This window comes from Haliotis rufescens, unplaced genomic scaffold, assembly GCF_023055435.1.
Source record: "Haliotis rufescens isolate VD_foot unplaced genomic scaffold, xgHalRufe1.0.p SCAF_46, whole genome shotgun sequence".
NCBI classification, from domain to species: domain Eukaryota; kingdom Metazoa; phylum Mollusca; class Gastropoda; order Lepetellida; family Haliotidae; genus Haliotis; species Haliotis rufescens.
The window spans coordinates 2,966,916-2,992,984 of record NW_025964179.1 but is presented as its reverse complement, the minus strand read 5'-3'; the positions used below and the strand labels follow the sequence as shown (position 1 = coordinate 2,992,984).

At 41.3% G+C, this 26,069-nt stretch overlaps 2 protein-coding genes across 4 annotated transcripts in view; both read right to left on the bottom strand.

The window, feature by feature from the left end:
* Positions 1-26,069, bottom strand: part of LOC124119335 — a 124,951-nt gene that overhangs the window by 35,385 nt on the left and 63,497 nt on the right. The window contains exon 2 of one of the 3 annotated variants that reach the window (XM_048383279.1): positions 23,481-23,683. The exons of the other annotated variants lie outside the window; for them this stretch is intronic. The gene's annotated coding sequence lies outside the window, so the exon portion shown is untranslated. The remainder of the gene's footprint in view (positions 1-23,480; positions 23,684-26,069) is intronic. 3 annotated transcript variants of the gene reach the window in all.
* LOC125372735 lies at positions 8,722-9,664 on the bottom strand. Its single transcript, XM_048383225.1, has 2 exons — positions 9,427-9,664; positions 8,722-9,182 (listed from the first exon to the last, which is right to left on the bottom strand). The coding sequence occupies exons 1-2, from the start codon at positions 9,662-9,664 to the stop codon at positions 8,722-8,724; spliced, it is 699 nt and encodes a 232-aa protein (XP_048239182.1).

Here is a 26,069-nt window from a genome sequence, read left to right as displayed (position 1 = left end):
CATCTCAGAAGAAGCACCAAATATTTGTTCTTTATTATACGCCGATGATGTTGCCAACACTGCCGATACCACTGGAAGATTACAACAACAGATCAACTGTATAAGTGAATTTTGTAAAAAATGGGGACTGTCTCTAAATATGAACAAATCAAAGATAAACGTTTTTAGAAATGGTGGACGTTTAAGGAACTATGAAAATTGGACTTACAGAGAAGAAAAGATAGAGACTGTTTCATCTGATTTGGGACTATTTTTCACTCCTAAATTGCTATGGACAAAAGCAACGGCAACACTTGCACAACAAGCAGAAAAAGTATGTCATTATATCTATAAAATAAACTATCTCTGTGGAGAATTACCAATCACTACTGCAATCAAGATGTTCGAATCCATGGTTTTACCAATATTAACATATGGCTCTGAAGTTTGGGGGTTCCAATACTACGAAACTATAGAGATGGTACAGACTAAATATTACAAACGGACTCTTAACCTACCAAATAATGCAAGCAATGACGCTGTTCTTGATGAAACTGGAAGACAACGATTATATGTGGATTATATTAGTAAATGTATTAAATACTGGACAAAATTAATCTCTATGAACACTGGTCGTCTACCGAAGCAAACGTATTTAATGATGTACAAATTAGATGAAGCTGACCGTATATCCTGGGCAACATATATAAAAAAACATTCTTTTCAAGTATGGATTTGGCTACGCCTGGATAATTCAAGATGTTGGAGATCCGCAAATATTCATTTCACAATTCAAACAACGTATCGTGGACTGTGGTCAACAACGTTGGATTGAAAACCTATCTCAGATATTCAAAAATTAAAACATATTTAACTTTCAAATCGGTATTAACAATATAAATGTACCTTCAGGAAGTAAACAAGAAGATCTATAAAGAAACCCTAACAAGATTCCGATGCAGCTGCCATAAACTTATGATCGAAACTGGACGTCATACCAATATAGAAGAAAACAAAAGATTTTGCCCACAATATCAAAAATTGGACTTCAACTACATTGAAAATGAATATCATTTCCTTCTTATTTGTACTTCATATTCAACATTACGTTACATTTTATTGATACATATGTTCACACTAATCCATCATATGAAAAAATTGTAAATCTTATGTCTTCTAAATGTAAATACACTATTACACAACTTGCTAAATATATCTACCACGCTTTTAGATTACGCGAGTCAATCACAATTCACTGATATATTAATTATGTAGGATATTCCTTTCATGTATTTATGCATACACTATATTGATATAATGTAGTCAACAAGGAGACCCCGCTCGAAGTCCGGGACACCATAGAGAATTTCGAGGTCATCTTTGTACAATAAAAGTGACAAAACCTTTTCCATAATCATCAGAACTTTCTGCTGAAAACAGAGCCAATTGTACGGGTCATGAACACGTATTTACGAATGACTATCAAATAGTCATGATATCAGGTGTTCAGTATGGCATGTCTTCAAATAGGCATTGTCCATTTAGATGAAACAATAAAAAATATAATTTGCTAATTTATCAAGAACATTTACACGGTTTTGCATGACAATATATTGAAAGAAATAAAACATGACAGCTTGACAAAAGCTTATTAAAGTAACCCCTGTTACAGTTAATGACGGAAATAATGTATTGTTTGAACCATGAGAACAAATCTGGCATTTGAATCCATTTCAATACTTCTTGTCGCGCCAAAACGAACGTACAACGAATTCGGCGCTTTAGACGACTAGACCACCACTGTCCTAGAAATGCAACTTACTTTGATTGCTAAATGCTGACGATGAATACACCTCCTGATATTGATGTCCAGTTATCCTTCTACTTATCTTACTTATCTTACATTTTCACGAGCCGAAACTTTGCATTGAGCCATTTCCGTCGCACATATAATTTCCGATCGTCTTTACTGTCAAGTCATATGTCTGCCTGATACAATGTATATAGAACGCCTTCGAAAATACAAAAACACTACAAAGAAGCAAGCTTTTCCATAAAACGTGAATATAAAACAAATCGTGACCCCCTAAAAGCGACCTGAATTGTTGACGTACGATCTTAACAGGTCATTGTCAAAGAAAAGGACAAGTTACATAGTTATCGTCCACAGCGTCTAGCGGTCAGAGAGGAGACGACATTCAAGCTGTTATAACATTAGACCTGTAAACGGAATACAATTGACGTATTTGACTGATAAACAGTGTCTGTGATGTGATTGCAAACGTTCTGAGCGCACGGCGACCCCTTGAAAGACATTTTCCCTGTGGTCACTGCAGCACAGTGATCCATATTAATCCATTGAGACAACCGAGCGTAGCAGCGTAAATCTGATGTTGGGGGCACACAATATTCTACTCAAATACTCAGAGGTGTCAAATCACGATAACATGTAACGATTAAAAAAAGCTGCATCGCTGCACAATGAATGTCAATCAGAAAGGTAAGAAAGGAAAAAAAAAATTTCATAGTCACAGGAAATCTCTGCCAAAAGCAGAGTCGATTGTATGATTCCGACTATATCATGAGCATGTGTTTATGAATCACTGTCAACTTTTTGATGATACCAGGTGTTCGAGAGAAGGTACCCTCTCCTACCGGTCTTTGTCCCCCCGGAAAACACGGGAAGATTTATGGAAATTGCATCGGACATAAGTTTTGCCATTTATTTGTCACATTTGGAAATGTTCCCCACAAGTTCCCCATAAGAACAACTGAATGTTGTAACCGTGATCAAACGACATTTGAGCAAGAAACGTATGACGTTCTTTGAAATGCTCGATTGAAACGAGACTGTAGACACTAAAGGCTGGGGCTGCTGGAATATTGTTTGACATAAAGGGAATATTGAAGTCACCCCCGTTGCCTGCAGTCATACAATTATATAAGGTCAACTGAATTATCAGTCTCGATCCCATTGGTCCTAAAAGTAAAGCTTTAATGAATGATAAATTATATGAATGGATCACGCAAACTCAGTGATGACACCAGGTGTTCGCAAAAAGGAAGTGCATGTTGATGTGTGGTGCTCATAGGTGAGGAGATTTAACGTTGCGACCTGGAGTATCAGGCGGCCGTGATATAGAGTACCGTGATATACACTGCTGTGGTGTAGAGTGCCGTTATATAAAGCGCCGTGATATAGAGCGCCATGATATAGAGTGCCGTGATATAGAGTGCCGTGATATACACTGCTGTGATTAGCGTTACCCAGCACTCACCACGAGGAGGTTACTCTTCACGAGTGCCTACACTGCTGTGACATAGAGAGCCGTTATATGGAGCGCCGTGATATAGAGTGCCGTGATATACACTGCTGTGATATAGAGTGCCGTGATATACAGTGCCGTGATATACAGTGCCGTTATATAGAGCGCCGTGATATAGAGCGCCGTGATATAGAGTGCCGTGATATAGAGTGCCGTGATATACTCTGCTGTGATTAGCGTTACCCAGCACTCACCACGAGGAGGTTACTCTTCACGAGTGCCTACACTGCTGTGACATAGAGTGCCGTTATATGGAGCGCCGTGATATAGAGTGCCGTGATATACACTGCCGTGATATACAGTGCCGTTATATAGAGCGCCGTGATATAGAGCGCCGTGATATAGAGCGCCGTGATATAGAGTGTCGTGATATAGAGTGCCGTGATATACACTGCTGTGATTAGCGTTACCCAGCACTCACCACGAGGAGGTTACTCTTCACGAGTGCCTACACTGCTGTGACATAGAGTGCCGTTATATGGAGCGCCGTGATATAGAGTGCCGTGATATACACTGCCGTGATATACAGTGCCGTGATATAGAGCGCCGTGATATAGAGTGCCGTGATATAGAGTGCCGTGATATAGAGCGCCGTGATATAGAGTGCTGTGATATAGAGCGCCGTGATATAGAACGCCGTGATATAGAGCGCCGTGATATAGAGTGCCGTGATATAGAGTGCTGTGATATAGAGCGCCGTGATATAGAACGCCGTGATATAGAGTGCCATGATAAAGAGTGCCGTGATATACACTGCCGTTATATAGAGCGCCGTGATATAGAGCGCCGTGATATAGAATGCCGTGATATTGAGTGCCAGGATATACGCTGCTGTGATATAAAGCGCCGTGATATAGAGTGCCGTGATATAGAGTGCCGTGATAAACACTGCTGTGATGTAGAGCGCCGTGATATACACTGCTGTGATGTAGAGTGCCGTTATATAGAGCGCCGTAATATACAGTGCTGTGATATAGAGCGCCGTGATATACACTGCTGTGACATAGAGTGCCGTTATATAGAGCGCCGTGATATACAGTGATGTGATATAGAGTGACGTTATATAGAGCACCGTGATATAGAGCGCCGTGATATAGAGCGCCGTGATATAGAGTGCCGTGATATAGAGTGCCGTGATATACACTGCTGTGATATAGAGTGCCGTGATATACACTGCTGTGATAAAGAGCACCGTGATATACACTGCTGTGATGTAGAATGCCGTGATATACACTGCTGTGAGTGAGTGAGTTTATGCTTTACGTCACATCGGCAATATTTCAGCCATATCGTGACGAGAAGTTATGCATGAAATATACATATATTTAAACTTTATAAAAATCGGTCATCGAAGGACAGTATGATAACTAGAATATCACAGATAAGATTTAAAACTAGTTGCGGAACATTTAAAAGCATTAAGTATTAAGGAACAACACAATATAAAAATGGGCTAGAGATCGTCAGTAACTAAATGGAGATCACCACACCAGGGACCATGGGGACTTACAGTACCTTTGCTTCCTGCATGGGCCCTGGCAGGATCTATATCACCCCTTCAGTCACTGGCGATAGTATACCAGTTAAGCCTTATAATAAAATGACAAAAATCCTACGTTTTAAAATTCTGGCATGCATAACAATACTTTGAATGATGTGGGACTTACATACCCTCTTAGGGGGACAATAATTTTACACTACTTTAACCCCCCTCGAGGGTACAGCCACCAACAATCTCAGTTATAAATAAGCACTACCAATATGTAAAATAATACATTTAACACATCAAAATTTATGGACAAGTTCTATTTCTTTTAAAAAGTTTAATATTAAATGAGAATGAACATCATTAAAAAGGTCCTTAAGTGTTTTGACACTGAAATATTTATCCCTTGTGATGGAAAAATCAATGCAGTCAAGCAGTACATGCTTGACCGTGATTCCTTCATTACAAGGGATACAAAACGGAGGATCCTCACCTTTTAACAAATACTCATTTGTATATCTAGAATGGCCAATACGACATCGTCGTATAATGACCTCTTCAAATCTGGACTGACAAACCCAAGTAGGTATAACCGATATTTGGTTTAATTTTATGTAATTTATTGATACCTACTTGGGTGTCCCACTTCTTTTGCATCAGATCACGAATATAAGATCTGATTACAGGTTTATAATCAGTGTATGGGATAAGAAGTGGTGTCACAGATTTGTTGAGTGCTGCTTTTGCTGCATCATCAGCCATTGTGTTGCCTCTAATGCCCACATGACTGGGCAACCAACAAAAGACGATGTCGTATTGGCCAGTAGCAAGTTCATTAAATAATTCAATAATTTTGATTAAAAGTGGATGTTGACATGATATATTATGGATAGCCTGCAGGCAAGAAAGAGAATCGGAAAATAGGATAAATTTATTATATTTTGACTGTTTACTGATATATTGTAAAGCTGTTAAAATGGCATTGGCCTCTGCTGTGAAAATAGAACTATTATGGGGTAACCTGGAGGAGATAGTCCTGGATCCAATGACAGTGGCGCTGGCAACAGCGCCATTATCCTTGGATCCATCAGTAAATATAGATTTGTAAGTATTGTATGTGTTTCTTAATTCATTATATTTTTGTTGATAAATAAGTTGGTTTGTTTCTGATTTTTTTAATTTAGTTAATGTCAGATCCACCTCTGGCTTTATTAACTGCCAAGGTGGAGAAGACAAAAGCTGCGTGGGGGCTATATCTTCAAGATTATTTTTAGCGGCTGAATATCAGATTGAAGTCTTATTCCAAGTGGGGGGAGAACCGATGATTTTTTATTATAGAGATTTTCATAAAAGGGGTTAAAAACACAGTCATATGCTGGATTCGAGTTATTAGAGCGTAATTTAGAGATATACTGTAAGGATAATTTAATTCGGCGTTGTTTAAGAGATGGCTCATCAGCCTCAACGTACAGACTGTGAATAGGAGAAGTTCGGAAAGATCCAATACATAGTCTTAGACCTTGATGATGGATAGTATCCAAAAGTTTAAGGTTGCTTTTGCAGGCTCCACCATAGACGATGGAGCCATAATCCAGTTTAGAGCGAATTAGTGCTCTGTATAATTGGAGTAGGGTTTTCTGACCCCATCCCCACTTGGAATTTGAAACAACTTTCAGTAGGTCAAGGGCCTTCATGCATTTATTTTTCAAATATTTTATGTGTGGTAAAAAGGTTAAATGGTGATCAAAAATAATACCTATACGAGTGCTATCTAAAACCAGATCAGGGTCTTTATGAGGTTTGTATTTCCTACAAAAATGTATACAATTTGTTTTCTATTTTGAAAACTTAAAACCATTTTCCAACGACCGTTTATTTATCTTAATTAGACACATTTGTAATTGTCTTTCGATAGTATGCATGTTTTTACCACGACATGAAATGTTAAAATCATCCATGAATAGAGATCCATCAATGGAATCATTTAAAACCTTAGAGAGGCTATTTATTTTAATACTTAACAATGTGACAGACAAAATACTGCCTTGTGGGACACCCTGATCCTGATTATAATGATCAGACAGGGTAGAACCCACGCGGACTTGAAATTGTCTGTCAGATAAAAACTTGGATATAAATTGAGGCAAACGGCCTCTCAACCCAAAGTCATGTAAATCCTTTAAAATACCGTGCTTCCATGTAGTGTCATATGCTTTTTCTAGATCGAAAAAGATAGACACTGCATGTTGCTTATTTACAATGGCATTCTTAACGAATGACTCAAGTCGAACTATTGGTCAATGGTACTGCGATTTTTACGAAATCAACATTGGATATTTGTGATTAAGTTATTGGATTCTAAGTACCAGGTTAATCTGTTATTGACCATGCGTTCCATGGTTTTGCAAACCCAACTAGTCAATGAAATTGGTCGATAATTGGAAGGACCAGTATGATCACGTCCAGGTTTAGGTATGGGAACAATTATAGCATCACGCCATGAAGAAGGAAATTCTCCTGACGTCCAGATTTTATCAAATATCATCAAGAGGGTTTCTAAACAGGATTGCGGTAAATGTTTTAAGAGTTGATAATGTATATTATCAGACCCTGTAGCAGTATCATGAGCTTGCCCAAGGGCAGTATTGAGCTCATGGATGGAGAAGATTTCATTGTAATCCTCCCCATTATCTGAATTAAAATTTATAGGTTTCTTTTCTTGCTGTGTTTGATATTTTTGGAATTTAGGGGCATATAGTTCGAGGAGGAAGAATGTTGAGCCAGAGTTTCACCAAGTTTATTTGCAATGTCAGAAGTATCGGTTAATAATTAATTCCCATTATTAAGGTGGTGGACACTAGATTTAGAACCCTTACCTTTAATTTTCTTAATCATGTTCAATACCTTAGATATCGGCGTACGTGAATTTATCTTGGAGACATAATTTTGCCAAGACTGACGCTTGTTTTGTTTAAATGTACGCCGTTCTTTAGCGTTTAATATTTTAAATTTATTTAAATTGTGGACCATAGGATGGTGACGGAAATATTGTTCAGCTTTTTTCCTTGCCTTCCTAGCTAGTTTGCAATCATTGCTGAACCATGGTTTACGTAAGTAAGGATTTGAAGAGGACTTCGGAATACATTCATCAGCTATTTTATTTAGTTTATCGGCAAAATCTTTTATAGGTTCAGAAACATCAAGAAAACCATCAGGTTTTATATGATTAGTGCAAAGGGCTTCATATAAAGCCCAGTTCGCCTTAGGAAAATTCCATCGTGTTGACGGAGAAACATCAGATGGTGTCACAGATTGTAAAATGGTCACTTCCACATAAGTCATCGTGGACTGACCATTCAAATTCCTGAAGTAAATAAGAATCTACAACTGACAGGTCGAGACAAGAGTAAGTGCCAGTTGCAGGATGTAGATATGTTGGAGTACCATCATTGAAAATACATAAATCATTATTTAAGAGAAAATCCTCAAGTATCTTTCCTTTAGTATTAGTGTCATTGCTACCCCAAAGAGGGTTATGGCCATTCAAATCTCCTATGAGAACACAGGGTTTAGGGAGATGGTCTGTGCCTGAAGATCGGACTGTCGCAGAGAATATGATGGTGGAATGTATAAAGAACACAATGTAAATACAACATTCAATGTGACACGGACTGCAACAGCCTGAAGAGGAGTATTTAGAGGAACAGGACTATGAATTACGCCCTGCCTCACCAAAACAGAAGATCCTCCAGTAGCCTTATCACCCGGAGGAGAAAAGCAGTGGTAGGAGTCATACTGTCTTAAATTAAAATTATCCGTTGATTTGAGGAAAGTTTCTTGAAGACAAAATGCTGATGGTTGTTAATCTTGAATTAATAGATGAAGGTCATTCAATTATTCCGAAGGCCTCTACAGTTCCATTGTAGTAAGTTAGTATAACAACTCATGGAGGTTCAATTGGAGATCGTGAGCGGGGGAAGGTCCTCTCCGTTGAATTGGCGGAGATGGAGTGACGTCCATATCTAGAGGTTCAAAGCTGTTATGAACCTCTACAGGGATTGTCAATGGGGACGGCACCTCTATGTGTTTGAGGGCCTTTAGTTCTTTTTTCTTTAATTGTTTCCTTTCTCTGTTTGTAAGATGTTTGGTTTTGTTTACTTGCTGTACTGTCTCGGGTTCAGTTTCAGGTTCACAGTTAGACTGTGACTCAGACTGTGCCTGAGTCACAGTCTGAGGCAGTATTAGCTGCTCAGGCTGAATCTCAGTCTGCGAGGCAGACGTGGAAGAATTCTTGCCGTCTCCAGAAATGGAATGTGTAAGTGTCTGATTGTCGGAAACCCAGCAGATGTCTGTCTGACATGCACTGTCTACTTTGCGGGATGGGGTGGAAACTGCAGCAGAGTAGGAGAATGAGGAAGGAGTTGTATGAGTTTGAGTTGGCAGTAATTGAATGGCATCGGAAAAAGAAATGTTATTCGTATATTTTATTTTGAGAATCTGTGATTGTTTCTGATAGATTGGACAAGATATAAAAGAGGAGAAGTGTTCACCATGGCAGTTTGCACAACTGATGTCTGCTGAGCAGTCAGTGCTGTCATGATGTTTACTGCAACGGAAGCACAGGTGATTTGTCACAGGACCTGGCCCCATGCCCAAACTTCTGACACTTGTAACAGCGGAGTGGATTAGGTATATAAACGTCCACTCCAATGTTGAAGTAACCGGCCTTGAGGGAAGAAGGTACTTTAGGAAGAGAAAATGTGAGAAGATAAGTTTTAGTGTGCACAACTCTGTCATGATCTTTCCTGGTGAATCTTTTCACACAGGTGACTCCTTGAGATTGAAGTTCTACAGCAATTTCCTCCTCGGACATGTAAGGAAGACATCTGGCACGATCTCGAATGACACCTCTGCATGAGTTCAGAGACTTGCGAGCAGAGACAGCAACTTCAGTTGGTCCAAAATGATGAGCATTAAGTAGGTTAATAGACTGTTGTCGCTTTGAGCATTCGACAAGCAGGGATCCGTTCCGGAGACGAGTGACATTCTTGACGTCTCCACAAATGCCTTCGAGAGCTTTTGAAACAACAAAAGGGTTGATTTTAAGTGGCACTCCATCAACTCCATCGACCACCAGAAAGCGGGGCCAGGAGTCAACATTAATTTGTGACGTACACTCATCATCAGAGGATGAATTAGTATCTATGTCTAAATGTCTTCTCTTATTTTTTCAACAAGAACCAGTGTATTGGTGGGTAGCCATGATAGAGAAAGGTGATTCAACATCCCTGCTCCCCACCAACCATCGAGTTTCAACAAGGACGATGCTGTAGTGGAAGCCGACTACAAGCATCAGGGCTACAGGGATGCTATACTCCAGCAAGAAGGACGCAGGTAGCTAAAAAATAGTCAGGCTGGTTCGGCCCATGACAATTATCTCCAGACAAATAGAACCTGGAGGTCAATTATGCCAGATTGGCCCATGAGCCACCGCCTTCAGGCTTTTGACTCATGCAATGTTATAGACATGCATTTGGAATGAATAATAAAGTCCATAAACAAGTAATAGAATATAAAGTAGTAACCATGCCAGGGCATGACATGACCAGCCGATTGATAGAACCGGGCCCATTCTACCACCCGTCTAGGCGAAGTAAGGGTCAAAGTAGTGTGTTGGGCGAAGGAACACTGTTCCTGGAACCAGTGCCCTCAACTACCAGACCCCGTCCTCCGCCGACACAGGGGCGCAACCCACGGCAAACAGGTTGCCCAATTTGGTCGCCTTTTACGACCAGCAATGGGGTGCTGTGGAAATATTCTGCCCCGGTTCCACACGGGGGAAGAGTGATTAGCGTTACCCAGCACTCACCACGAGGAGGTTACTCTTCACGAGTGCCTACACTGCTGTGACATAGAGTGCCGTTATATGGAGCGCCGTGATATAGAGTGCCGTGATATACACTGCTGTGATATAGAGTGCTGTGATATACAGTGCCGTGATATACAGTGCCGTGATATACAGTGCCGTTATATAGAGCGCCGTGATATACAGTGCTGTGATATAGAGCGCCGTGATAGACACTGCTGTGACATAGAGTGCCGTTATATAGAGCGCCGTGATATAGAGTGCCGTGATATACAGTGCTGTGATATAGAGCGCAGTGATATACACTGCTGTGATATAGAGTGACGTTATAAAGAGCGCCGTGACAGTGCCGTGATATACAGTGCCGTGATATACAGTGCTGTGATTTAGAGTGCCGTTATATAGAGCGCCGTGATATAGAGTGCCGTGATATACAGTGCTGTGATATAGAGCGCAGTGATATACACTGCTGTGATATAGAGGGACGTTATATAGAGCGCCGTGATATAGAGTGCCGTGATATACAGTGCTGTGATATAGAGTGACGTTATATAAAGCGCCGTGATATTGAGCGCCGTGATATACAGTGCCGTGATATGCACTGCTGTGATATAGAGTGCCGTGATATAGAGGGACGTTATATAGAGCGCCGTGATATAGAGTGCCGTGATATACAGTGCTGTGATATAGAGTGACGTTATATAAAGCGCCGTGATATTGAGCGCCGTGATATACAGTGCCGTGATATACAGTGCTGTGATATAGAGTGACGTTATATAAAGCGCCGTGATATAGAGCGCCGTGATATACACTGCTGTGATTTAGAGTGCCGTTATATAGAGCGCCGTGATATAGAGTGCCGTGATATACAGTGCTGTGATATAGAGCGCAGTGATATACACTGCTGTGATATAGAGGGACGTTATATAGAGCGCCGTGATATAGAGTGCCGTGATATACAGTGCTGTGATATAGAGTGACGTTATATAAAGCGCCGTGATATTGAGCGCCGTGATATACAGTGCCGTGATATGCACTGCTGTGATATAGAGTGCCGTGATATACAGTGCCGTTATATACAGTGCCGTTATATAGAGCGCCGTGATATACAGCGCTGTGATATAGAGCGCCGTGATATACACTGCTGTGACATAGAGTGCCGTTATATAGAGCGCCGTGATATAGAATGCCGTGATATACAGTGCCCGAAGTGATGCAGGTCTCAGACGTTTACTACTTCGGTTAAACCCAAGAGTACGGGTATGATGCTGACAAACCTAGAAACATAATCAGGCAATCGAAAACCGGGATTCGAACCCACACTCATAGGTTTCTGGCGTGCCCAAGGGACACGACTCTGCACAGCGAATCGCGGCGCCTTAGACGACTGCCCACCGATGTACATATGCCGAGACCTTAAGTTAATATCGTGTTAAACGATATGTCTTCTTCAGCAGTGGTTCACTTTACATAGTAAAATCAGTGAAGTGATATTAATAAGAACAACAAACTATTTCCATGAGCATAGACAAACAATCCTAATTGTATCATCCAACACTGAAACCTCCGAACATGAACACCACCACATACCATGTTAGACGATGAAACCATTTGGCCCCACAGAACACTTATCAAATCTAACGTCTAGAATAGGCATTCCGTGTCTCGCGAACAACGGATAATTCGATTATTCCCCAAGCCTTCGATGTTTGACAATATATTCACATAATCAGTACAAACTCAGGAGATATTTGTTTCTTTCAAACAAAGGTATCGACAGATTTATTTCATTGTTTGTGTCCGTATTTCATTAGCTGTAACATGAAACTATTCCGATAACGTACTCCTCGCCCGAATATCGACCCCGAGACCGTGAGCAAATATTTGCAATGTGCTGTGACAGCACGTGGAGGTCAGGCTGACCTAGCGCGAGAAATAGGTTGAAAAATTGGACAGCTCACGTGCTCTCGGACCCGTCACGTACAGCGTTTGGTGGTATATGGCTCGGAACAACGGAAGCCGTCGCGCCAGGAGAACCGAGGTAAAAGAACAGCTTAACTACTGGATCAGTTCAGAATTTTGTAAAAATCGCTGAAATTTTACAAGGTCAAGTTTAAATTGTACAAAATGAAGGAAATATGGTCAAATGTTTAAAAACAAACATATTATTAGAAATATTGATTGATTCATGGAACTATAACACTAAAATAGCATTATATCTTGATATCATAGTTAATCTGTCTTGCCGTGTAATATGCAAGAATCAGATTTTCTTTTACCTCTTTTCAATAGTATAATTAAAATGATACAATCACTGTTCGAACATCTACAGATTGCGGGATGACTACTTAATTCCAGTAGATGTAACTTGATATGTTTTATAACAAACAAGCCGAGGACACCTCTGTAAATGGGGATTTACCACATCAAGATAATATAAAAAATGCAATTATGTACAGTGTTATATACGTAACACAAAGACATTTATGTAATCTGCATTGTTCCCACTGTTTACTTATCTTTCCTATCTGTATTCTTTTTTTTTCTTCTGGTCCATCCATGTTTAGTACAAGCTGTAAATCAATGTTGTAAATATCTGGGAGCAGGTGTTGGACTTGGAGAACTTGTACCCAATCACATTCACTTTTTGTAAACAAAATATGTTTAAACCAAACACCTCTGTACCTAACAAGACGATGTACCAAAATCTACTAAGACTGCCTCCGTGGTCTTATGGCAGAGCGTCCACCCGAAGAGCGGAAGGTCCGGGGTTCGATCCCCGGCCGCATCATACCAAAAGACGTGAAAAGATGGAACTTGTTGTTACTCTGTCTGGCGCCCGGCATTAGGGGCTAAAACAAGGACTGGTCGTCAGTATACTTTGTCTGAGTGGGGTATTCATGTTAAACTGCGGCATGGTATCTCAGTGAGCTAGCGCTATAAAATCGGCATCAGTCCGGAGTAGTACAAGCAGACATACACACACGCTATGTAAGTGCAATAATCTTGGACGCGACGTTAAACCCAATTTCACCCCACCTCACCTCACCCCAAAATTTACTAAGAGTGAGTGAGTGAGTGAGTGAGTGAGGTTTAACGCCGCTTTAAACATCAGTCCCGCGTACTAATCCTTGAAAAGCTTAAGGTCAGTATTTGCTCTGAGGACCAATTGACAAATAGTTTCAAACGCTGAGGGCACTTTATGTCAATTACCTAAAGTCTATGAGATCATACGACGCTTTTAACGAACAAGGTTCCAGCAAGAGGTTCGATAGCACATTGTGCTATTGACGCCATACCAGCATTTGTAGTGAGAAGGGAGATTAGCGCCACGTTCAGCAGTGTGAGATTAATGTAGGAGTAAATCCCAACCTACCCCGGTCTATAAACAACCGCGTGTCCATGCCCTGACGTATTTTCCACTGTCCCACAACGGCCCTCACCTAGTCTGTGTGACCACTGGTCACTGCCCTCCCGCAGTGAGAACACATTCCACATGTAGCTGTCACAGATCAGTAACACGCAACCAGCTCGAAATAGGAGGATGAGGAGGAGTAGGAGGATGAGGAGGGGGACGAGGAGGAGGAGAGAGAGGGGGGCCTTGGTGGGGACAGAAGTCAGTTGCTTTCTCCCTGCATGTCAAAGCTGTATTTGGTGTTTACCAGAATTTAACTTCCATGAACAAATAAAAAAAAAGCCCCGATAAAATCAATTAAATTAGAGCCAATTAGATACTTGAAACACTTAAGACTTCACTTGATAGCGGCAAAATTTAGAACAGCTTGGTCTAATAAATTAAAACTGACAACCTAAGTAAAACTCGTAATTGTGCGCAGCTACGTGTATAATCAGCCATAACCAGCCCCGACATTGCAATACACAGAAAGACCTTTTATTATTAATATTTACTCGACTTATCATTAAAGACGTTGTGACTTAATAGCCCCTGTAGAATATATTCGGGGACTCTGCTCTGATATCAACACTGCGCATGTCTTGAACTCCAGATAAGTCAAATAGTTTAGTTTGTCATCAGAAATAAAAATTCTAAAAGTATTTTCAAAAATAATTAGAAGTCGTTGTGTGCGTGTTTGAATTCCAGATAATTCAAAATACATCCGGCACTTCGAGGTGAAGGAGAGTAGGCTCGGGAAAATTAGAAGTCCCAGCAACTTTGATTTATTTCGTTCAAATATCACATTGTCTGCCTGTCAACTCATTTCTTACGTTTATCAATCTAACAGTAAATGATTACCCAATTACATAAAGTCAGCATCTCGGTTTTAAGCACAGAGTACAAGTAGGTCTTTATTGACAATGTTAATTTCTTTTTTGTTGTTTAACGCCGCACTCAGCAATAGTTCAGCTACATGACGGCGATCTGTAAATAATCGAGTCGGGACCAGACAATCCTGTGATTGATATCATTGGCATCGATCCACGCAATTAGGATACGATGACATGCATCAACCAAGTCAGTGAGCCTGACCACCCGATCCCGTTAGTAGAACGTATGGTACAGTCCAGTTATTAGACGTTTCATTTTATTACTTCATAGCTATAAGATTCCAAAGTTAAGTCTAATCATATATGATCAGTGTTACTGATGCGATAACCCAATAAAACAACTTAGTATCGCAATCCAATAAAAATTCAATCGGGTTACCTAGCAGGAATTACTTTTAGACCCATACATCGATGCAATGTCTACTTGATCGATAAATTGTGTGACGTTCTCAATAAATTTCGATGTCGGTTTTCTGGTGTGTGGTGTTTCTGTAGACAAACACGTTGAAAATCATTGGGCACTTTGTGATAAATAGGTCGATTCACTCAAACATGGACCGCGTTTTCACTTGATGGGATGTAAACAAGTCTTAGACACACTAAACGTTTATATTTAAATGAAATTATGGGATAGATCGATTATTTTCCTCGCGTTTCGGTATCGTAAAAATCATACACAGGTCAATGGCTTATATAATTCAATTTGTATTCCTAGCATATGATACACGGAAATACAGTCGGTTAATAATCTCATTATTAAGGATGAAGTAAAAATCAAATACGTGCATACATTGAAACTGTTAAAACTGAATAATTTCTTAGCCATTCATGCACAAATAAACTCAACGTTAGGGGCCAGGCTTGACCAGATAGCTCCTTCAGTAAAGTGAGAGAAAAAAGGTTTGTTTTTCAAACAAAGCATTAACATTAATCCTCTCTTTTTACCACCATCTCCACTGTGAAATGTCCCAGCTTGTCTGCGAGCCCTTGCAACACGACACAGCAGATGTTTCAACTGTTCTGTTGTGTAGATCTACGTCCTTCTGTTTGCACCTCTCTAAAAAACAGATTGCTAAACCTTGCTTCACAATGTGGCAAACTTGCAGACCAAGTGTCATTAAAACAACAGTCAATAGTTGGCGAATTTCATGCCTTCTTTCCCTAATACCGGTAATTTCCTCAGTGACAGAAAATAGTCCTCACGGCATGCTCAGCGTTGCATTGCGCATGCTAACCAGTGTTTCTCTGCTTCAAGGGTCATGGAAACAGCCCTTGCCTCCGTGCAAATTCATAAGACCTTCTTTATTTTGACATTGTAAATATATCGGTGTATAGTTCAACATACAAATGCTTCATGGTGTAAGATACGCCAAGCAGTCAAAGCATGAAAGTAACGAGGACATGGGGCAAATTGGAGGAAGTTTCAAACTTTACCATTTGAACTTGAAACAGTTTCTGTCTCTGGCGACTTTGTGTCTGCTATGTCACAGATAGTTGCTCAAAGCGCGGATCACACTAACAACTTCCATTAATAAACGTTTCAAATAGCCTTCATTGCGATGTCAACTAGTCCTCAAACGTCCAACTTAAATCTCCATTATATAAACCGTCAAACAGAGAATACCCAGTCTAGGTTGTCCGTCGAACAGATTCCATTTGGTGTTAAAGGCAAAATAGCGGTGAGCGAGTTGGGTTTAATGCCACTTTGAATTATTCCAGTTATATCACTGCGTGTCAGCTTAACGTGGGAGGAAAGCCCGTCTCAGTAATGCAGGTCTCAGACGTTTACCACTTCGGTGAAACCCACGAGCACCGGTATAGTGCTGACAAACCTAGAAAGATAATCGGGGTGACCTGGGATTCGAAATTTTTATGAATCGATCACTGAAAATCAGTGATGACTCCAGGTGTTCGCGAAAAGGGTAACGTGTCCTGTCCTACCGGTATCACCAGTCCCAAACAAGCCACCTCTGGTTGTCCAAGAGAGTATATGAAGATTGTCCACATTTCCACTTTCTACTCCAAGTTATCGCTAAATATTAAGATGCATACTATTGACGTATAAAAATAAGACCACATTAAGTATATACAAGAATACCCACTTCCCATAATTTTGATATTATCAATATAATTAATATTTCTGATAGACGACAGTCGGGAATATGCACACTAAACATGTACACATCCATAGTATTGAAAGTTTTTGAACGACTATAATTACCAGTGAAAACTGCAGTGAAAGTTCATTTAGCTATCAAATATATTTTAAGTTACAAGGATTTCGGGATGCTGATGCACGACATTTGAAAGGAAAACAAACTAACAAACAATGAGGCAATACAGTCAAGACAAATCTAGTAAACCAACATAATGTTATAAGTAGGAAATAGGATTGTATAAGCAAATCAAGTTGAGAACAATTGACTTGTCTTTACATGTGTTTGTGACGGGTGCCACCGTTTGAACATGATGCGCTCACCCTTCCCCCAAACGCCTGCTATCATTACTTTATGGTAGTGATTAATAAACACATGAATGTGATATAGTCGGAATAGTAAAGGGGACACTATCGGTAGAGATTTCTTATCATTTTCGTTTTCGTCAATCATACAGTAAACTACGGTTATAACGAACTCAAAGGGACTACTAATTTTAGTTCGTTATAACCGTAGTTCGTTATAAGCATATATACAGTATAACTACAGCAAATAATCGGGACCAAAAAAGTAAGTTCGTTTTATCCGTCAGTTCGTTATAAGGGTGCTCGTTATAACCGTAGTTTATATTTCACTCATAACAAATTATATACAGTGAAATCGGGTAAGATAGAAACCTTTTGTCCCCTATGATATGAGTGGCGATTTATATGTATGGTCCCATCAGAATCTTTATGAACACTATGGACGCCCTGCTTATCTCGAATTACGAATGATTCGGCACATAGTGGGTGATGCTCAGATTTCACTCCAACAACCACCAGGTGTCATCACTATTTGATAGTGATTCATAGTTGGAGTTGTACAATGATGGACTCTGACTTTAGCAGCAATGTCTTATGATTGTGGATAATGATTATTTCTAGGTGAACAATGGACTTGCCTTTGCATGTGTTTGTGACCGGTGTGACCGGTGGGGAAGGACACCTTCATCTTTTCGCGAACACCTGATGTTATAACTATTTGGTAGTGATTCATAAACACATGATTATGAGTGAGTGAGTGAGTGAGTTGGGTTAAACGCCGCTTGTAACAGTATTCCAGTTATATCACGGCGTGTCAGCTTAATGTGGGATGAAAGCCCGAAGTGATGCAGGTCTCAGATGGAGATTCGAACATGCACTCGCAACTTGAGGACGTCGTAACTTTGATGTTATTTGTGAGAGGGAAGTGTCCAGTGAGTTGTTCCCAATAGATGTAGCTGGGGAAGGTAAATAAATGCAATGCCCGAACAATCGCATCAGAAAGTGAGAGCGAAATGTTAATCGGTATTGGGAGAAAAGGTACAGACGAGAAAATTGTGAGAATATGCGGGAAAGACCAAATTCAAACCCTCCTGTTCATAAAATGGATTTATCTGGCATTGCCGCGGTCGTACGTAATGTTGATATCTCATATAAGAAATAAACGAGTCGTGGTCGTTGTTTATCGTACAATAAACAACTCCCACTCGCGGTTTGTTTCTTAATTACATGACCATAAACCCTGACATTATATCACAGTTGATTATATCAGTTGACAAAAACGACATAAGCCGTTCCATCATCATGTAGTCGACCGGGGGTTATTGTGGGTAAATATATATATTTAAGAACGTCATGGGTGAGTTAGTTTAAGGGTGAGTTGAACGGCTGACGTAGTACCTATCTTTGTAGTCCTCGCGTAGTGGCTTATGCCCACGCGGGCGTAGTGGCTGGGAAGACGTGACGATGGCACGCTTCTTGCATGCTCGGCTAGGCGGAAGCCATGATTGAGAGAGCCGAGATGTAAGGAGCGTGTTCATTGGTTGTGTCCGTTTTCCTGGTCACATGGTCCGCGTGTTGGCTTTATAAGCCTACCCTGGGTAGGGATCCGTCAGTCGTCACTCACCAGTATCTGGTAAGCACGGTCGACTCCCGCGTCCTGAATAAGGATCATTCATTATTATTTTAGGGCTTTCATTGAGGTTTTAGATTAAGATGTATGGGTGGGGGAAAAGGAGAGTAGTGATTGAATAGGTTTGTTTATAGACGTTTTACTTTTGGGAGTTAAGCTAGACGGGTGGTTAATAGTACAAGTTTAAGTTATACGGTTGAATAGGTTTAAGTAGGTAGGGAAGGGGGAAAATTACGTAGGGAATAGAAAAGGTTAGGATTTTGCCCCAGTTGTTTTGTTTTGTTAAATAATCTTTAAACCTAACTCTATTCTTTGTGTTTTCTTTCTAACTAGAATTGATAACCCAGTCAGGAGCCTCCTAGAATGTACAGACATAAGAATACTGCCCAGGGAGAAGAAATCACAACGCAAAATACCGTAGTATAACATCTGACCTTTTGTCCAATATATCTATAATTCTATTGTCACTGGGCACCTTTCTACAGGCTTTAGAGGGCGCCTATTACAGAGTTGGTGCCGAGACCAGGATCGGGTTATATTTTTCAATTTCTAGTTATAGTCTGTTTCTGTAAAGTTAAAATTCAAGTGAAAATATGACTGAGGGTTTAGGTTTAAATTGGTCAGTTCTGTCTGAGACCGATGATGATCATTTTCTTGATAGTGCTGGTGTTAATGCACAGGAACCACTTATCGATTTGACAAGTGAGTTACCACCCCCTCAGCAAAATACGTATCCTACCTCTACACGTACACACTTCTACCGTTTGTAGGAGATGCTGTCGATTTAAGGAGTGGGCAAGCTGGCAGGGATACATATTTGGGGTCAAGCTATAACGCACCTGCACATCGGAACGCTGATTATCCGTTGTTGGGTCACTCTTTTCCAGACGGCATCATGACGGGTGGCCGTTCTGTTCATTTCAGTACACCAGGAATGTCACAGGATAGGTCAAGGGTTGATTTTCCGAGACCCAGAGGTTGTGATAATGCAAGGTCATTAAATACAGCGGGCACTGTTTTGTCAGAATTTGAGAAGACTAGGGTTTCTCATTGGGAAGTTAGACCTGACAAATTTGACGGGACGTCATGTGATTGGCAAGATTATATTGTTCATTTTGAACAAGTTGCTTCATTGAATGGGTGGACCGAGTATGAAAAGGCTCAACAACTTAGTATGTGTTTGAGAGGCGCAGCACAAAAACGTTTGAGTAATCTTACGTTAAGACAACTCAATAGTTATCAGGCGGTCAAAAATGCATTGAGTCAGCGTTTTAACCCAGTAGAACGTAATGTAGCCTATAGAAGTGAATTCCGAAATCGTCGACAAGGTCGTGACGAAACAGTTTCGGATTATGGGTATCAGCTCCGGAGATTAGCAAACATAGCTTACCCTACCAGCACTTATTCATCACTAGAGGTACATTTAATTGATCAGTTCTTAACTGGCCTGCACAGCTTTGACATGAGGAAACATGTCACTTTTGCACATCTCTAAACACTTGAAAATGCTATTTCATACGCCATGGAGTCTGAAGCTGTCGATGGTAGCAGGAGAAGGAAACCTGAAACCTTAGACAGAGTAGCAGGAATCAATCAAACTGTTCAACCAGTTGGTAGTACTGGGGTGACACTTGAGGCAGTTGCCAAGTTGATCGATGATTGTCTGGAAAGTTTCAAACGTAGCTTACGTAGTGTTAGGCCCAATACCTGCTATGTCTGCAATCAACCAGGTCATTTTCGTGATAGGTATCCTTACTTATCAAAGCTGGGTTTACCGGATCAGTCTGTTACCAATAAACCTGAATCGGGAAACTAGATGCGGCTGCGATCGAGGCCGGGATTTCAGCCAATGTTGGACAGATGGGTAGGCCACGTGAAGATGTAGTTCCGGTGAAGTTATCTTCCCCTGATGTGAAAGACAAAACTATTTTAACTGATGATATTGGAGTGCAAGTAGATTTACCTAAGTTGGTAGGGAATAGCGTAGATCCCTTGGTGAAGCAATCTTCACTCCATGGTGTTGAGTTGGGGAAGAGGTTATCTTTGTCAGCATCAGGTGTAGGGAAACCGATGAAGTCATCTTCGTCAACACGGACTGGTATGTCTAGTCAACGGGAGAAAATTGTTTTGCGTTCTTTGAAGCCTCAGAAATGTTTGCATATAGATTTTCAGATGAAAGGGGTTACCTCAAGACTGTTGTTGGATACTGGGTCTCCAGTCTCGATTATCTCACAAGATGATGTCCTTAAACTGGGTTTACAGGATGATAAGCTAAAGGAAGTTCATAAAGATTTCTTTACGGCCAACGGTACACCTATAGTTGTTCATGGTTCTGCTTGTTTTGAGTTTTGTGTTGGAAAGGTGCAGTTTCAACAAGAGTTTGCGGTTTCAGATTTGGGTACTATAGGTAGTATTCTTGGCATGGATTTCCTGGAGGATTATGATGGTGAGGTATATGTGAGACGAAAGACACTGTCTACATCTAGAGGTAGGCTCAAGTTGTACAAATTGAACACAAGCAACTGTGCAGGGGTCAGAATTATTGATAAGGTTACTGTTCCTGAGAATTCTGAGAAATTAATCAAATGTACTGTTGACGGTTCATTTGGTGCTGATTCGGGTTTGGTTGAGCCAAACAATTATTGGAGAAACAAAGGAGTTTTTGTGGCTAGGAGTCTAGTCCAACATGACAAGGATGTTGTAGTCATTTCAGTGCTAAATATTAATAGCAAGAGGGTAACCATAGATAGTTCATCCGTAATGGGTACAGTTGGCATGGTTGAGCAATTGGTTGCGTGTGAGGATGTTGTTACCGCTAATGCTGAAGGCCAGGACTTACCTAGTCACTTGCAGTCACTGGTTGATCGCTGTTCCACTGATCTTTCAGAAAGCCAAAAACAGTCTGTTTCTGATTTAGTGGGAGAATTTCAGGATGTTTTCGTGAGTGAAGATGGTTTGTTGGGGCAGACAGATGAGATTATGCATACCATCAATACTGGTGGAGCAACCGCTATCAAATTACCTGCTAGGAGGGTTCCTTTAACTAAGAAACAGTTTGTAGAGGAGGAAATTGACAAGATGTTGCAACAGAACATTATAGAGCTTAGTAGTAGTCCTTGGTCTGCTCCTGTTTGTCTAGTAACCAAAAAAGATGGATCCTGCAGGTTCTGTATTGATTTGAGAAAATTGAATGACGTCACTCTACGGGATGCCTATCCTCTTCCCCGAATAGATGAAACACTTGAAACGTTAGGTGGTTGTCATTGGTTTAGTACCCTGGACTTAGCTAGCGGATATTAGCAAGTCAAAATGGTTCCGAAAGATAAGCATAAAACTGCTTTCGCTACTCATGTCGGACTCCATCAGTTCAATGTCATGCTGTTTGGACTCACTAACGCTCCAGCTACTTTCGAGAGGTTGATGGACAGGGTACTGGGAAAATTAAAGTGGAAAAAGTGTCTGTGTTACCTGGACGATGTCATCGTTTTTGGGTCAGATTTTCAGTCCGCTTTAAACAATCTTAAGTTAGTTTTCATTCAGTTTAGACAAGCTAATTTGAAACTCAAACCTAAAAAGTGTATGCTATTTCAACCTGAAGCTGCTTTTCTAGGACACATAGTCTCAGCCAATGGTCTTAGATGTAGTCCAGAAAAGGTAGAAGCTGTCAAAAGTTGGCCTAGACCAGAGACCCGGTCAGATATTCGCAGTTTCCTAGGTCTTGTAGGTTACTACAGGCAGTTTGTACCTAACTTCTCGGATATCACTTCTCCTATGGTGCAGCTCACTCGAAAGGGTATACCATTTCAATGGACTAAGGATTGTGAGAACGTGTTTGATCAGTTGAAGCAATGTCTCGTAACTGCACCAGTACTTGCTTTTCCTCAAGACGAAGGACTTTATGTGCTTGATACAGATGCTAGCGGGTTCGGTATAGGTGCAGTATTGTCTCAGGTGCAGGAAGGGGAGGAAAACGTTCTTTCATATGCAAGTCATACTCTGGGACAGTCACAACGCAACTATTGCACAACCAAACGTGAGCTTCTGGCAGTGGTAACATTCCTTAAGCACTTAAGACACTTTCTCTATGGCAGAAAGTTTGTTTTGCGCACGGATCATGCTCCTTTGATTTGGCTGCAAAACTTCAAGGATCCAGAAGGGATATTAGCAAGGTGGCTTAGTGTTGTAGAAACCTATGATTTTGAGATCAAGTATAGGCCTGGGAGAAAGAATCAGAACGCAGATGCGTTGTCACGTAGGTCACAGCGAAGGTGTACATTTGAGAAGTGTCTTGATTGTCATTCTTCAGATTTGGCTTGTAGTCAGCATGATAGTCAGTTGGTCACATCCTTAGAGCCTATTGATGATCTGCAAGTTGCAGAAAGCCGTGTTCAGGCACCTGAACCTGTCAGTCCGGTTGAAGTAGAGGAGAGGAATGTTATACTTACTGATTCGAAGGAAGATGGGAATTCTACGAATGACGGCTCTGATAGTTCTGGAGTAGGCGGTAGACTATTCAGTGACTCTGCAGCTCGTAGTGGCGTGGCTAACTGGTTACCAGTATGGACTCGGGATGAGCTGCTCAAATGGCAATTAGCTGACCTAGGCATAGGTCCAGTATTGAAGTTGTTGTCAGTGGATGGTGGTCGACCTGAGAAATCAGAAATCATAGATTGGAGTTCAGATGCAAAGATGCTCTGGGGACAATGGCAAGATCTTAGGCTGGAGAATAGACTGTTGTACCGTCAGGTAGAATTTGATACTTTTGGCTCTCGTTTACAGTTAGTAGCACCAACCGCTGTACGTACATCCATTTTTGAACATTTGCATACTTCACATACAGCTGGGCACTTCGGTCGAGATAAAACTATGACATCTATCAAAACCAGATTTTATTGGCCAGGAATGTCTGAAGACATTAAAAGATGGTTAAAATCTTGTGACTTGTGTGCACGCTGTAAACAAGGTCCAGGACGAGGCAGGTCTCCATTACAACAGTTTACTGTACGGGCTCCTATGGAATGTCTGGCCATAGATATTGTTGGTCCTTTACCTATAAGCAGAAATGGCAATGAGTACATTATGGTAGTTGGAGATTATTACACCAAATGGAAGGAAGCGTTTGCCTTGAGAAATCACACAGCGTTATCTGTCGCTGACAAGTTAGTGTCTAAGGTAATCTGTAGATTTGGATGTCCTGAGCAGATTCACACCGATCAGGGGAGAGAGTTCGAGTCTCATTTATTCAAGGAAGTGTGCCATTTGTTAGGGATTGATAAAACTAGAACCACCCCTTATAGACCTCAATCAGACGGGTTAGTTGAATGCTTCAATAGGACCTTAAAGCAGATGCTCAGCATTTACTCTGATCAAGAACCCTTAGATTGGGACGACCATCTACCATACCTACTAATGGCGTATAGAGCCTCCGAGCATAAGAGCACTCACTGCTCACCCAATCTGATGATGTTGGGTCGAGAAGTAAGTCTACCTATAGATCTCATGGTGGGTACCCCACCTGCAACTGATTATAACCGTTGCCCTGAACATGTGAAATGGTTGAGGGAGACCACGCAAGGCATATTTCAGTTTCCAAATGACCAGCTAGGTAGAGCCGCTCAATTACAAAAGAGAAACTATGACCACAAGTTGAAGGTTAGATCTTATGAAGGAGGCTCCTTTGTTTGGCGATGGTATCCGCCTAAGGCCAATCAGAAGTTAGGGTTAGGATGGGATGGGCCCTATTTGGTAGTAGGTCAGCTGTCCCCTACAACATATCGAATCCAGAGGAGTCCGGGGAAGCCAGTTATCAGCGTACATATTGATCAACTAAAACCATTTGAGGGTTCTCCATGTCCCAGGAATTGGTTGAATCAACCAGAGGAAGACCCCGCTGCTGCGGAGGGCCAAGACCTCACATTTGCGGACACGGAGGGATCCTTTTCAGAGGGGGGAGTAGGATCTCCAGAAGCTGTGAGAACCTGTGCGGGGAGGACTATCAAACCGCTAATAAGGTTTAGTCCCAGTTAGATGGGAGGGGGTTGGTGTTCAGTGATATGTAGATAGTTCCATTGTCGTTTGATTGTGTTTGTTGTTGTTTTGGGGTTGTTTTGTTTTTCTTGAAGGGGTTCCGGATGGGCAAACTTGACCACTATATTTTTTTTCGCTGGGAATAGATCTGCTTTTCAAGTTCTGCTTTCAGATGGAACTGCAAATTAAAGACAGTGAGGCAGAAATGTCGGAGTTTACTGAAAGGGAACGGCCTATCTGGCCAGACGAAGGCATGACATGTGCCGTGGAGGGTTGCACAAGTAGACACTTCACCAAATACCGGCAGATGGTGGACCATTGGGTCCGGGCAAACCGCCCTAACCATAATCTGAAGGAGTGCTCCATCTGCCGGAGGGTCTTCCAGCGTAAACCGGAGGCATTAAAACATGCGCAGACTCATTCCCTTCCAGGGATAATCACCATTGTGCGGAGAAGGAACCGCCAGTTCCAAGACCCAGGGGACTGTCTTCTGCCAAGGAGAGACCCTGTTTCAGGGCCTAGAAGATTACAACGTGAGCAGGCTGCTCAATTACGGTCGGCCCAACCAAAACGACGCCTGAGCCGAGAGGCACAAGACATGGAAGAGCAAGAAGTGCTGGCAAGATTCTCCAATGATTGAGAAGCTGAAATCGCATTTCTTCGCATTTTTGTGTCTAAATCCGGTTATTTATTTATTTTTATTTTTTGATATAATCCACAGGTTTTTCTATATATTTACTCTTGTTGATTTATCAAGGGGTGGGGGGGGGGGGGGGGGGGGGGATGTAGTCGACCGGGGGTTATTGTGGGTAAATATATTTAAGAACGTCATGGGTGGGTTAGTTTAAGGGTGAGTTGAACGGCTGACGTAGTACCTATCTTTGTAGTCCTCGCGTAGTGGCTTATGCCCACGCGGGCGTAGTGGCTGGGAAGACGTGACGATGGCACGCTTCTTGCATGCTCGGCTAGGCGGAAGCCATGATTGAGAGAGCCGAGATGTAAGGAGC